The 15,031-nt window shown below is 34.8% G+C and overlaps 1 protein-coding gene and 1 pseudogene across 1 annotated transcript; one reads left to right on the forward strand and one right to left on the reverse strand.

Annotated features, from left to right (window-relative positions):
* Positions 1 to 3,238: 3,238 nt before the first annotated feature.
* LOC120208968 (GDP-L-galactose phosphorylase 1-like) lies at positions 3,239 to 5,991 on the forward strand. Its single transcript, XM_039208073.1, has 7 exons — positions 3,239 to 3,950; positions 4,028 to 4,131; positions 4,237 to 4,296; positions 4,418 to 4,660; positions 4,756 to 4,926; positions 5,033 to 5,281; positions 5,378 to 5,991. Exons 1-7 carry the CDS (start codon positions 3,827 to 3,829, stop codon positions 5,726 to 5,728), a joined length of 1,302 nt encoding a protein of 433 aa, XP_039064004.1. The 5' UTR covers positions 3,239 to 3,826; the 3' UTR covers positions 5,729 to 5,991.
* A 451-nt stretch (positions 5,992 to 6,442) lies between these two features.
* Positions 6,443 to 8,114, reverse strand: LOC120208949 (annotated as a pseudogene).
* Between the last annotated feature and the right edge of the window lie 6,917 nt (positions 8,115 to 15,031).

Consider the following 15,031-nt stretch of genomic DNA (forward strand, 5'->3'; position numbering starts at 1 on the left):
AAACAATCGAACGACAATGGTGGTCAAAGGCGAAGAATCTGACAAAATCTTGGAGCTCTTCTTGAAGATCGGTTTAGACGAACGAACTGCTCGTAACTCCATCGCTAATAACAAGGTCACTTCTAATCTCACTTCCGCCATACGAGGTCAACCTTGCTCGTTCCACCGTTCCGGAAGCAGAATATGTTTGGCGTATTATTTTGATGCCCTTGTCGCTAAGGATACAAAGCAGGCCGCATATGAGATGTCAAGGGAGTTACAGATGGAGCGAGATAATGCACTCAAAGAGGCTGAAGAGTTGCGGAAAAGTCGAGCTGAGTCCTCAGGTAAACATATGCATCGGTTTTCCACTGAGTTCTCTTTCAAAAAGATTGAGGAAGCAATGCTCAACTTTGATCCCTCCCCGAAGATTGGGGAAGAGGGATATGGAAATATTTCTATGGGTATTCTGCGTCATACCACTGTGGCCATAAAGTTGTTGCATTCTAATAGCTTGCAAGGTCCATCAGAATTTCAACAGGAGGTATATTATTGTTAGTTTTTTGGCCAGTTATAAGTATCGATTTATTTAGTGTTCGTATGGATGCTTGAACTTGATGGATATACGTTTTCTGGCAGAGCTATTACGCTGAATAAAATATAATGGTTTTATACTTGCAGTATACTATTTACCTGGTTTTTGTCTTGACCTAGTCACTGTAATAATTGCTTGCTTTGACATCAATATCTTTGATCCTTGTTTTGCTTTGTTTTTTTTGTCCCTTTTTTTTTGCATGCATGGATGATGAGATTGAGGAAAAGCACAAACGGGGGGACCACGAATCATTGAGGGGAGGCCACTCATTCATCTCTCCTTTTACTTCCAACAGAACCATTGGTTCCCACGGGGGGAATATGTACAGAGGAAAAGCACCAACGGGGGACCGGGAAAAACGAAAAGAAAAACAAGGGAGCGAGAGAGAGATCAATTGGTTTTTCACACTCTCGACTTATAGTTTTTTTCTTGGAACGAAGAGAGTGGAAGAGCAGCGGCAGTACCGGTGCAATGGCCTGGCCACGGCGTCGAAACCTTTTTCACAGAAACCGCATCCGATCTCTGTAATACCAGCTCCAAATTTGCAAAAGCTGAAGCTGTTTTGCATCCCACTCGATATCTGTCTATTGCACTAGTGGAGGTTTGAACCGGCAAAGAACTGGGATTACTGATGCAGTTGTTGCTGCTCGCGTTCTGAATGCTACTCTTGTTCCAAAGTTGGACCAAAATCCTTTTGGAAGGATGCCAGTAACCTCTCAAAGATCTTTTATGTTGATTGGTTCATATCATCTTTATCAAAAGATGTTGAAATCATAAAGCACCTTTCTAAAAGGAAAGGGAAGAGTTGGACTCCATACACCATGTGTGTTCCAAGGAAATGTAGTAGAGAGGCAATTTCATGCGAAAAGAAGATCGAATCCACGTTCACGACGTCAAAACGAAACTTCCCGTGAAATTTCGGCTCGAATAGTGACTGGCGATGAGCATTGCTAGCCCTTGAAAAATGGAGCTGAGGCGAGCACTTCTCTGTGTTCATTTCGTGGAGAGGGAGGAGAAATAAACCAAATTGAAATTTGGTTTTCAAAACACGTGCACTGTTATAATTTCCAACAGTGTAACATGTTGGTCTTGAATTCCTTAGGGCCAAATTGTTGTTTCAGTCCTTCCAGGTTTGGATAAATTTCATTTGTCTTCTTGAAGTAATTCCTAATTGTGATTTGGCCCCTTAATTTTTTTATTTTTTTTTTGCAGTTCATCTTTAGTATCAATTTAACCCATCAATTTTAATTTATTTCAATTTAGTCCTTTAAATTTTTAGTTGTTCATTTTTTTTTCTTTTTAAGTTTAACATTTTTAATCTTAGTTATTTTTTTCCTTTTAATTTTTGTATTTTTTTATTTGTTCTTTCTTATTTTTTTATTACCCTTAAAATCTAACATTTTCGACTCTTTTAGAAGAATTTCAACCAGTCAAAGGTGGGTAATTTGAATCGGGTTTTTAAATTTTAATTTCAATTTTCGCAATTGAGACAACCGACAAATTAAATGGTACCGAAAGGGCAGTTCAAGGGTGCTAATCCTTCGTTGACTGTAACCGACTCCCGAATCCGATATATATTTCTGGTAAAACGCAGAGCAGATAAGATGGTGTCCGGCCCACCTAAATTCGTTTTAAAGTGGTCGGTGGCGACTCCAATTTATTTAATCCAAGTCGAAGCCCAAGTTTGGGCCCAACCGAAAGACGGTTGCGACAACAAGTGAAAAAGATTATGTGATAATTAAAAAATAAAAAAATTAACATATCAAACCACATAAACATTACCTAAAAAAATAAAATTTAAATACTAAAATTAAATAATACTTTTAACGGCTAAACACTTTAACGGATAACTTTAAAACACTAAATATAAGCTTTAAAAAAATTAAACACTTTTTCTTAATATTTTTAAACTATTACAAAAAAATCGCATTTAAATAAATAAAAATATATATGATTTTAACATTTATTTTCTTAGTTAAACTTGACGCATATTGTTTTCTTATCGAGAGACATTAACCTAACATCTCTGTTAACTCAATTACAATTATTTTAACAACAAAAACATTATTTAAATTTAATCAGTCCGATGATTTATTTTTAACCAATTCCAGTCCCTATCTCGGTAGCTTAACTTTTATTTTTTAAATTCTCTAAAAGAACTTTTATTTTTTAAAAAATATATTTTAAAAAAAAGTTTTTTTTTAAAAAAAAGAAAAAAAATAACTTCCCACGTTTGGTTTATGATTTGAGATGTATTATTATCTTATATCCACTTCCCCGATAAATTAGGACATACTTTGAATCCTTTCTTTAATTCCTTTATCACACGTTTTTCTTAAATAATTATTTTTAACCAAGTACACGAAACCAATTTCATTTCTTGAACGATCCAAGCAAACCGGAACCACCGGAGCATCTATCCTTTCGTTCCATCCGTACGGCCGGACTGGGTTGCAACTCCCGGAGCTCACCATCTCCGGCAACCGCCTATTCTATTCCCCTTTTGAAACTTCTATTGTACGGATGGAGTAGAAGCATGAAAAAACAAGTTCACTCCCTTTCTTCCCCCCTCCCTTTTTCTCTTCATTTTCGTGTTCCTGTGTCAAGTAATTGTCTTTGAGCCCACTAAAAAAGGCTGACTCCGAAGAAAACACACAGAGGTGCCAAAAACTCTACTTTACTGTATACCTTAAATCCTTCCAAAAAAAACTGCCTTCTCCTTCACTCCCCTCTTATCTATATATATCCTTTTCTTCTTCTCCTTCCTTCCCTCACCAAGAAAATCAGGAAAAAAAAGTTTTTAACTTTGGGTTTTTCTTTCTGTGTTTCACGGGCAAATTTGAAGCTAAATTGGTTGGGTGTTGGGTTAAATTAGTTTATCGGTGTTTTTGAATCGTGAGTTTTTCGTTTCTTCGGGGGTAATACCCTGGTTAGACAAATTGTGGACATCACGGCTATACACAGAGTTCACCGGCCTCTTATCCATGCCCGATCTGTTCGACCGAAGAGTTGTGTAACAGAGAGCAACCCTTCGCCGAACGGTGGGCGTGGAGCTTTGCCTTCCGAAGGCGGCAGTCCTTCGGATCTCCTCTTCCTTGCTGGTGGTGGTCTAGTCTTTTAGAGTTTCAGTAGTAAGTATTAACTAGCCTTTAGTCTATTAAGGGAAAAAAAAGAGAAAAAAATTACTGTCATCGAAGATGTTTATTTAGATCGCTCGTAAGAATAAATTGCTCGTAAGAAAGTAGTAAGAAGATGATGCTCAGGATTAAGAGGGTTCCCACTGTTGTTTCGAATCACCAGAAGGATGAGACGGAAGAGACCGCTCGCCGTAACGGTGGATGTGGAAAGAACTGCCTTAGGAGCTGCTGCATTCCAGGTATTCGTTAAATTTACTTTGTGACCTTATTTGTTTGAAGAAATGAGGTTTAACTGGAACTGGGTTTTGGTTTATAGGAGCAAGCAAGAGGCTGAATAAGATTGATGGCGAAGAAGATGTGCTTGCAGTTGAGGACAACGAACCCCCTGTTGCTTTTCTCAACTCACTCATTCTTGGGGAGGTAAATTTTGATATTACAAATAAGATTAAGATCATTGCGATGGTTGGTAATTGTTGTATTATACAAATAGTGAGGTTAAAAGGTGCTTTTATGGGTTTCTGGTAGTGGGAAGATCGCATGCAGAGAGGGCTCTTTCTGTATGACGTTACTGCCTGCGAAACTAAGGTCTAATTTTTCTGCTTCTTTCCTCTTTCCTTACTTCGATTGTTTACCTGCAAATAAGCTGAAATGTTATGGTTATTTGAGTTGTTAGACCATGAAAATATTATATTTTATCATTGTTTAGGTGATTCCTGGTGAATATGGCTTCATTGCCCAGCTGAACGAGGGCCGCCACCTGAAGAAGAGGCCAACTGAATTCCGTGTTGATAAGGTTCTCCAGCCCTTTGATGGGAACAAGTTCAACTTCACCAAGGTCGGGCAAGAAGAGGTTCTCTTCCAGGTTGAGGCAAGTGAAGATGTTGAAGTTCAGTTCCACCCAAGTGCTCCCATCGATGTTGAGAATGCCCCAAGTGTTGTAGCCATAAATGTATGCTAACTCTACTAATTCATTGTATAGAATAATTAACACAACAAGAGTGTTAGGCTTATCAGAATTAACATTGTTTGCATACAATTCGACAGGTCAGTCCAATTGAATATGGACATGTGCTGTTGATCCCTCGAATCCTTGAGTGCTTGCCCCAGAGGATTGACCGTGAGAGCTTCTTGCTGGCACTGTATATGGCAGTTGAAGCTGGGAATCCAAATTTCAGCTTGGGTGCATTTGCTACAATCAACCACCTTCACTTTCAGGTTTTGACATCCCATTTTTGTACGTTATGTACTTTGTGCCACCATGACATATCTATCTGTTGGATGAAGTTATGGTTAGGTGACTTAACTATTCCGATCACTGCAGGCTTACTACTTTGCTCTGCCCTTTCCCATTGAGAAAGCTCCCACTAAGAAGATAACCTCTTTGAAGGATGAAGTGATCATCTCAGAGCTTTTAGACTATTCGGTCAGGGGTTTTATCTTTGACGGTGGTTACACTCTTCAGAACTTGTCTGACGCTGTCTCTGATGCCTGCATTTGCCTTCAAGAGAACAACATACCATATAATGTCCTCATCTCTGATTGTGGAAAGCGGATCTTTCTCCTTCCACAGGTTATATAAACTAAGTCTAATTAACATTCTTTTATTACATGCATGCTGCTGCTAGTTCTTACAATTGACTTTGGAATTTCTCAATTGAACCAACGGTGCTATGTTGAGAAACAAGCTCTTGGGGAAGTGAGTCCGGAGCTTTTGGACTCCCATGTGAACCCAGCTGTGTGGGAAATTAGTGGTCACATTGTGTTAAAAATGAGGAAGGACTATGACGAGGCATCTGATGAAAACTCTTGGAGGCTCCTTGCCGAGGTCTCTCTCTCTAATGAGAGGTTCCGTGAAGTGAACAAACTTATTTTCGAAGCCATTGCCAATGGCGAAGATAACATCGAAAGCACTGCCAATTCTATGCTTAAGGAGCCCGTCGAAGAAAAGAACACCGTCACTAAAAGCTCCCACCGTACCATGGTGTCCGGGACTCAAGAATGCCTCGTTCAGCAGTAAGAACCGGCGTTGCACAAACCGAACTCTGCCCCTTGTATTTTCAGTTTCGACTATGTCTGTTTGGTGTCTATGATCGTGTATGTGTGTTGTATGGCACTGGTAGCCTAAATAAGCAAACTTAGTTTGCCTTGATGTGTATGGTTATTCAACATTGTGAAAACTGCTATCTGCGTGTTGGTTTGGTGATTGGATAATGTAAAATGACATTAATGTTGTGTATTACGTGCTAATAAATAAGTGCATGTGATTATTGTGTGCTGTTATGTTTGCTGGGTTCTTGGATACATAGGCAACTGGTTTTGTTAACAGAAAATATAGTTGAACCAACTTTACCTACCTCGTTATTTTGATTCTTCATGGGATGATGAGCAACAAAGCACATGCAAACAGGAGCTTAAGTTTCTTACTTCAAGAAAATCACCAAAGCATTTTACACTCGAATTTAGAATTCATAAATAGGTTATTCTACTTGTTATACCGGTCTATGTTAATAGGCTTTGTTGACTTATTGTACTTTGTGACCATTACTAAATGACAAAACATTATGGGTAGGAATAGAGCTAACAAACATACATCCAAATCCACAAGTAATCTTTGAATGTACGAAACTAACATGAATATTGTATCCTTCAGATCATGTCTGAAGGAGATCCTAGATTCAGACAAAACATAAGGTTGCCTGTCTGAATCTGTAGGGAAAAAAATTAATAATATTCAATCTTCTTCTAAACCATGCAATTTAGCCAAAACCCCAACAAGGCTCGCTGTGTTATAAGTGCAAGCCTCAGTTTGTATGAAAATTTTCCTATCATCCCTGAATTCATCCATTTGATCTGGCCCTCCGACAAGTGCTCCGACGACAACATTAGGGTTTGGTTCATTTTTATGAAACCAATCATCGTACCCTTGAGTGCACCCTATGAATCCCTCGTTCTCCCTGTAGGACTCAATTGATCCTCCCCTGTGGTGCATCCTTTGAGGGTAACTCGAATCGTATCCGACACAAGCTTGGATTCCATCTACCTATGCTTTTCTTCCACCAACAACTGCATGAAACATAACGAAATGTTACCGAAATCGATCGGAAACAAAATTTTCATATTATCAACACAACGCTCTAACATGCATGATAATCGATTATGAACACAAACGTAAAAGTACGAATTTTGATGTGTAAAAACTGTTTTGTTACCATTGAAGCAATGATCTGAAGACCAGCAAACTTGACATCCCAGCTGAACTCGTTCATGGATCAAATGATCCCACCGAATTCATTTGCATTCTCCAAATCATACCTCAAATAATCATCCTTGTCGGTAGCCTTGTATTGCCACAAAGTTGCCCACAACAGCTCATCTTTGAACCCACTCACCGACGGGTAGTACCCTTTCACCATCCTTGCACTTTCATCGTACTTCCCTCTATACTTATCCCCAAACTCAAACAATTGCCCATATATTAATAGATAATAAGCATTAAATTAGTTAATTACTTGTGTTTTTTTCCTGGTGAACGATATCACATACTAAATAAAATATGGCAACAAATATGGCAACCTCATTAAGCTAGGTTTACCTGTTGTGCATGATGTAGTAGTAGGTGAGTAATGTGGGTTTGTTTTCCTAAACACAATTGAGGCTGACGCCATTACCGCTGCTGTCTCCCCCGCAACGTATGATCCCGGGTTCCTCTTGTCGATCTTGTAGGCTTGCCGAGATATCGTCATGTCCTCGGACCGCTGCCAACAGTAGTGACCTGTGTCTCCATCACCCACCCAGTTAAAAAAACTCATTGTCATTGAATATGTACTAAACAAAGGTGATTTAATTTAATTTTATTTCTCTTACTTCGGCCCATAAGACGTTTGGGTGAGTATGGGCTTTGATGAAATATTCGGTTCCCCATTTGATGGCATCGAGAGCGTGAGTGTACTCTCCGGCACTGGCGATCTCGTCATCGTATTCAACGACACCCTATGAGAGCATGGAGATGGTGAAAGCCATCGGCAGACCGAATTTCACATTGTCTCTGGCATCATAGTACCCTCCCACCAAGTCCACCTTTTTATACAAAGACATATATAATCATATATCAAACTCAAACACCACTATACATATAAACATGGATATGCAATGGAGGGGTGGCTTACCCCTTGCTCGAGGCCGTCGGAGAGGCCGGAATGGTGGCGCCAGGTGACTCTTTGGTTGTAGGGTAAGCGGCCGGAGCGTTGGGATTCGAAGTAAATGAGGCTTTTGGAGAGGGCTTTGCCATAGTTGAAAGATAGAGTTGAAGGCTATATGGCCAAGAAAGAGATCAAAAGAGTAGAGCACCAATGGTGGAGAAACTTGTTTTGAATTAAACATAGGCGTTGCCTTTTCTCCTCCATTGGAGCTATGCTTAAGCTTTTTTTTCCTCCTACTTATTTATGTGTGTGTAGTATATTTTTTATTCATACAGGGTAAGCAGAAGGAAATAAGGATAGTAAGATCAGATTGGATTGAGCTGGATTTTTTGTCAATCTAACCTGATATGAAAATTATGTATCCTCCATCCAAATCTGATCCAACCTAAAAAAATATGTAACGTTCATTCGACCTTACATAATCTGAAAAATATATATCATCCATCTGATCTGACCTGAATTTTTAGAGTATAAATATGACCCAACTCGATCAGGTATAAAATAAGGACTTAATTAAAAATATTATTTTTTAAAGAAAAATACATTATTATCTCCGGGTCGTGTCGAGTAAGAGTTTTTTCACCATCCACCACAACTCGACCCTACCCTACCCTACCTCACTCCCTTAAAAAATCCAACCCGATCCGACCTGAACCCAAAATCATTTTTAAAAAATCCAACCCCATTGAATCGGATCGGATCAAACACATCGATTTCAGGCTGAATTGTTATCCCTACAAGGTAGTATATGATAAAATATAAATCTCAACCATTTAAAATTAAACGATTACACCATTGACATTTCTGATGCTAATATCTCAAAAAATAACAACAATTTTTTTTCCTTCGAGATAGCTTGATTTGTACGTTGTTGATATATTATATTTTTAAGGGAGAAGTTAGGGGGGAAATTAAGAGTTAAAATTAAATTGTATTTTTTTAATATTTAAGATATAGTTTTATCATCATTTTAATTTACAATTTTAAATTTTAAAAGAACAAAACATATACCAACAAATAATACGTATATAGATTAATATGTAAACATCATAGTTGGACTTTAAATTGTAACACATTATTTAAAGAAATACCTGTCATATTTTCTCACCAGATTTGATGTTAATCCACCCAACGGCCGAAATTATATTAGTAAACACAAATATTGCAGATAGCACATTAAATTGGAATTCCAAATTTATAAAGCGACTTTTAGTGACCCTTTTTTCATTTTGTATTGGATCTTCAAAAATCAAATTATAAATTTTGAAGAACAAAATAGTATTGAATAATTTACATTATATGTATCCATGCATGTCATAGTTGGACTTTTAGAGTGATTGAAACAGGAACAATTTGAAAATTGAGTAGTTAACTTGAAAAATTTTAAACTTTAATGACTAAAATAGGAGTGAGAAGATAGTTGAGTGATGAATAATGTAATTTATCCATAAAAATAATTAAATTTTTAACAATGATGTACTAAAATAAAATAAAACTGATAATTTAGATATTAAACTTGTAATTTACACACTAGTTTAACGTTTAGGACAAGTTAAATAAAATAGAGTTAGAAAAACACAAAAATATCCAAAAGAAAAACATGAAATGAAACAAAGCCCAAATATATATGGGAAGAGGTTCGGGTGAAAGGGGAAAAAGTACCATGGGAGGATATGGTATCATCGGTATGTAGTGCATGGAAAGGTAAGTCACTCACAACTATTTTGAAGCTTACTTGGTATACTTATATCTATACCCTGTGGGAAGAAAGAAATCGAAGAATGTTTCAAGGCTGTTCCAGAACAGCCGAAGAGATTCTCAAAGTTATTAAGGATAATGTATGAATCCAATTAAGGGGGGATATTAATAGACTAGATAATGGTAATTTTAACATTTGTAATTTATGGGGTATAGCCTAACCGATCAATTGATTTTGTAAGTAGTTTGTTCATAGTTTTTGTTGGTGATTGATTATTTTGTAGCAGAATTCTGCTCTTTCGGTAATAAAATCATAATTATCCACACAAAAAAATCTTAATTTTAGGTATATCATTTATGCTTATAGTGTCCTCTTTAAGCTCTGATCTATCATCTTTTGTGTGAAAAATAAAAAAGTTATAAACTTCATATTCTTTTGAGTGACTTAAAAAGAAATGCACAAGTCAAATCAACTTGACGATAAAAAAATTATTGATATTCTTTGAGATTTCGAGTTCAAGCATCATAAATGTAAAATTTTGATTAATAATTAAATTAAATTATATTGTAATTCTAGTGATTAAAATATCTAATAATTAAATTTTTTTAGATAAGAATTCTTACGAAATCATAATTTTTTATGACCAAGTTTGTTTTCTCTATATATATCATGTAAGTATTAATTAATCTTTAGAATTACGAGAGATGTAGTTTTTCTTTTTGAATTTTTGAAAAGCTTATAGTGATTATATCGTTGTATATTTTCAAAGCTTCTCTTAACTATCGACAATGCACATCCTTACATCCTAACTTTGCAGGTGCAACTACTCGAACTCAAAATTTCTAGAGAGAACAACACTCTCTTTAACCACTACAGTGAAATCGTATGATATATTCAAAATGTAACTACTTTTATGATCTTTACAATTTTGCCATTGCGTAGATGATTTCGAAAATATATTAGAAAAATATTCTAGAATATAATAAAATTTTAAATATATATACTAGATTTAAGATATATATAAAATCTCATTTATTTATGTTTGTGTGATCATATTTATATTTTTCCGTGTTAAGCTCTCTTCCCAGATAAATGAGACGTTTTTTTTCTCAAAATTAAAAAAGGTATTATTATTATTATTATATTTTTTATCATTCATCTTTTGTTGTTTTTTTTTCAAAAAATATTTTTGGAAAAAAATTAAAAAGTTTTAATAAAGTTTTAATTTTGGTTCAAAATAACAATAAATTGAAAATAAATTTCTTTTCTAACTATTTTTAATTATAGTCTTTTTTTTACCTTAATATTGGGATAAAATACCAAATTTTAAATTTTAAATACTATGGGTTATTGATGAGATTTGAGCTTAAACATTTTCTTTGTAAATTTGAGATAAATATAAGAAAGTATATATGCAAATATTCTTAATTATTTGACGATGAACGTTTATACTCCTACAAGTGTGGCGTACGAATTCGGGACCTCAAGGGATAACAACAAGTCTCTTAACCATTGAAGTCGTTTTGTTCATGCAACTTAATATATATAGAGAGAGGGAGGTATGATTCACTTACATATAATATAAAACTTTTAGTTTTACATTTTTTTCAATTCATATTTTTTAATTTCTTACTGTTAATCTTAATATTTTATTTCTCCTCATTCAACTATCCTAAAAATATGTATAAAATTTTAACTCGTAGCAAAACAATACATCATTTTACCTAAATCCTAATCACTAAACCAAAAATTTCAAACCCTAAAACTATTGCCCTAAACCATAAACATCAAATCTTAAACCCAAATAAAAAGACCTCAAACCATAAAACTCAATCTTAAACACTAAGTTCTAAACCCTAAACCTAAGCAAAAAAAATATTATTTTATTATGAGTTAAAGAAATATTTACTTATGGGTCATAAATTTTATTTTATTTATTTATATTTAATGACTATAAATTGGTGTAAAACTTTATAATACCCCAAATTTTGGTTAGTGACTAAAAAGCAAGCTTCAAAAAATTTAGTAGCCAAAGTATAAATTTGTAAAAGTTAAGGGACCAAAAATACAATTTTTAAAAGTTATATATTTTGGTTTGGAAATTAATAGTTTGTCCAAAATAAATGTTTTCGTGGGAATCATAATTTTGATTTATAATTTGTACTAAAAGTTATAAAGTAATAAAATTAAGTAAGAAATCAGATAATTGGATCGAACCAAAATGTCACTATACTTCCTTCTGCCGATACTTTCTTCTTCACTAGAGGATAAATATCTAATATAGTAAATACCTACTTTGATCCATCACTATTATTATTATTATCAATAAGTAAACTCAATTCTATATTAAAAGAAGTCATGAATAAAGTCCGTTTACAAAATTCAATTAAAATTTCAAACTCAATATTTGTTTGTAAGATAAGTTATATAACTAATTTTAATGTTTGAATAATTTTTTATTTTCTTTTTATAAATAAAAAAATCAAACACTAACCCTTGTTAATAACACTGAGGATGGGCAAAATCAACCCAATAAGACACTCGGGTTTTTTATTTAGCCCATCAAGATATTTAAATTTCTTTTTTTTTGAGAATACGGCCAATGTTAAAGTGTTCAAGGATTTTGTCATGTCAATGTAACGAATTTATCAAAATAATATTTTTTATACAAAATTATCACATCGAAGTAACGAATTTTAATATTATTTATTAATCTTATCATATTAAGGTAAAAAAATTGAATAAAATTTTTTTTAAATTCATCACCTCGACGTGATGAGTTTCAAATATTGTAACAAATATTATAGATACCAAAATAAAATTCAATCTATCATATTGGACTAAATAAAAAAAATTATTTACCCTATTTAGCCAAAAAAAACCTGAGGAGGAGGCCATATTGGGCTAAGTAAAGAAATTATTTACCATATTGTGGCGTCGGAAGAAACATTTGCTATAATCATTGTTAATTGAGGAGAAATGATTTGACTTTGTTTTTAGAGAAAATAACCTCAATGACCAAAAATGCCTTATAATATACGATTTTAACCAACTTTTTTTGGATTTGCCAAAATGACCAACTAAATCGCAATGCGATCGATAATTCGCAACGCGATCTCCGGTATCGCAAATCAGTTTCCAGATTCGCAACGCGATTCTGACTATCGCATTGCGATTTCCCAAATTCGCGTTGCGATTTACGTAATCGCATTGCGATTTTCCTAATTCGTATTGCGATTTACGTAATCGCATTGCGATTTTCCTAATTCGCATTGCGATTTACGTAATTGCATTGCGATTTTCCTAATTCGCACTTCGATTTACGTAATCGCATTGCGATTTAGTAAATCGCAATGAGATTCTGACTATCACAATACTGAATTTCAAATTCATAACTCGATTTCTGAATTCGCAACAGGTTTTAATTTCGCAACACAAATGTTTTGGGTATATAAATACGCAGCAGCAGCAACTCATAACCTAAATCCCTAAATCGCAACTCATTCCATCTCCATCTATCACTCTCTCCGGCGACATCCGTTCCTATATCCAACGACATCCTTCCCCATCCGGTAACAGGTTTTAGTTTCGCAACTCGTTTGTTTAGTAAATTAATTTACAATAATGAAATCATCTAATGTTGATCATGTTTGGATAGATTTGTGTTTTGGAGGATCATGGGAGAATGTTCATGGTGTTTTACAATATATGCCTTTACCCATGAATCTTCAACTAAAACTGTCATTAAAAAAGTTAACTTATGAAACTCTAATGTTACGTGTTGCAAATAAATTGAATTTAGAGCCCCTAAATGGATTTAGGCTATCTTATCAGAAAAATGGTAAAGTTTATTTGTTAACTGACAATGAAGATGTTGAACGATTCATTGCATACATTAGTGTTTCAAGTGATGATGTTACATTGTATGTTGTTGAACCTAGAAGTAGTGAAGTTAGGTCAGTAGCGGGTAGTAATCAACTAAGTTTTTCAACCCCAGTTTATAGTGCTCAAAATTTAATGGTTCCACCACAATTTCATCACCAAGAAAATATTGTTTCACCACATTTCCAATACCAAACACAATCTCAAAACCCACAACCTTTCCCTAATCCAAATCCCAATCAACTTTCAGCACCAAATTTCGGTTTTCGTATTGACCAGTTAGACGATGATGAGCCAACAAAAAAATTGTGAGTGCTAGTCAGTATTCGAAATTTGATCTTGGTCAATACCCAGACTTTGATCTTGGTCAATACTCGGATTTTGATGATTTTTCAGAAGAAGAAACAGACCCTGCGTGTAATGATTTTGATATTGGTCAATACCCGAATTTTGATGATGAAACAGCCGTTGCCGAGGAAGATGTTGTTGATGATAATGAGGAAGAAGTTATGACTGTAAATGAACATGTTGAACATCCATTCTGTAATTCATATAACACTGAAGAAGAAAAAGAAGAAGAAGAAATCCCCAAAGAAAAGTCCCCGAAGAAAATACCACGGGAGTATAACTGGAATATGCCAGAATTACTTCAGATACCGGAAGAAGAGTTGGTAAAGATAGCAGTTGATTGTCACACAAAAATTATTCGTATCAAGAAAGATGATTGTTTTGATACAAAGGAAGACTTGAAGATAACTTTGTATACGAAATGTGTGGAAGATGGCTATCAACTAAAAGTTAACAAATCAAGCAAAGATCGTTTCGAAACAAGGTGTATGATTGACAAAAACTGTATGTGGCGTATGATTACAAAGAGGATAAAAGATTGCGAAATGTTTCAAGTTAGGATTTTTATTGATAAACATACATGTTCAAGAACCCAAGTTTTTCCTCACCATAGACAGGCAAACAAAAAGGTGTTGGGTGGTTTTCTGGCTGAGTTAATGTTTTTGAATGGTAGGGTATATCGGGGACATGAAATTATGACTGACATGAATGCTCGGTTCAAGATTAGTATCTCATATTCTCAAGCTTGGAGAGCCAAATGTTATGCCTTGGAATTGTTGAGGGGGTCGCCAGAAGCATCGTTTACCCAACTGCCGGCTTATTGTCACAATTTAAAGCTGAAAAATCCTGGGTCGGTAACTCATATCAAAACATATAGAGATGGACGCTTTGAGTTGTTGTTTATCGCCATTGGTGCTGCGGTTAGTAAATCAATATAATTTTGTTGACTCATTTTTGTTAGTTACATGCATTTCACATTTAAATGATTATATTTCTTGTGTATATGATTTTGTAGATTTGTTCGTTTATTAATTGCATACGTCCATTTATTATAGTTGACGGAGCACATTTAAAAGGTCGATACCTTGGAGTAAACTTATTAGCAGTAGCCATGGATGCTAACAATGGGATACTGCCAATAGCTTACGGGGTTGGAAAATCTGAAACCTCTGATTCATGGACATGGTTTATG

This window comes from Hibiscus syriacus, unplaced genomic scaffold (assembly GCF_006381635.1).
Source record: "Hibiscus syriacus cultivar Baekdansim isolate YM2019G1 unplaced genomic scaffold, ASM638163v2 tig00000640_pilon, whole genome shotgun sequence".
NCBI lineage: Eukaryota > Viridiplantae > Streptophyta > Magnoliopsida > Malvales > Malvaceae > Hibiscus > Hibiscus syriacus.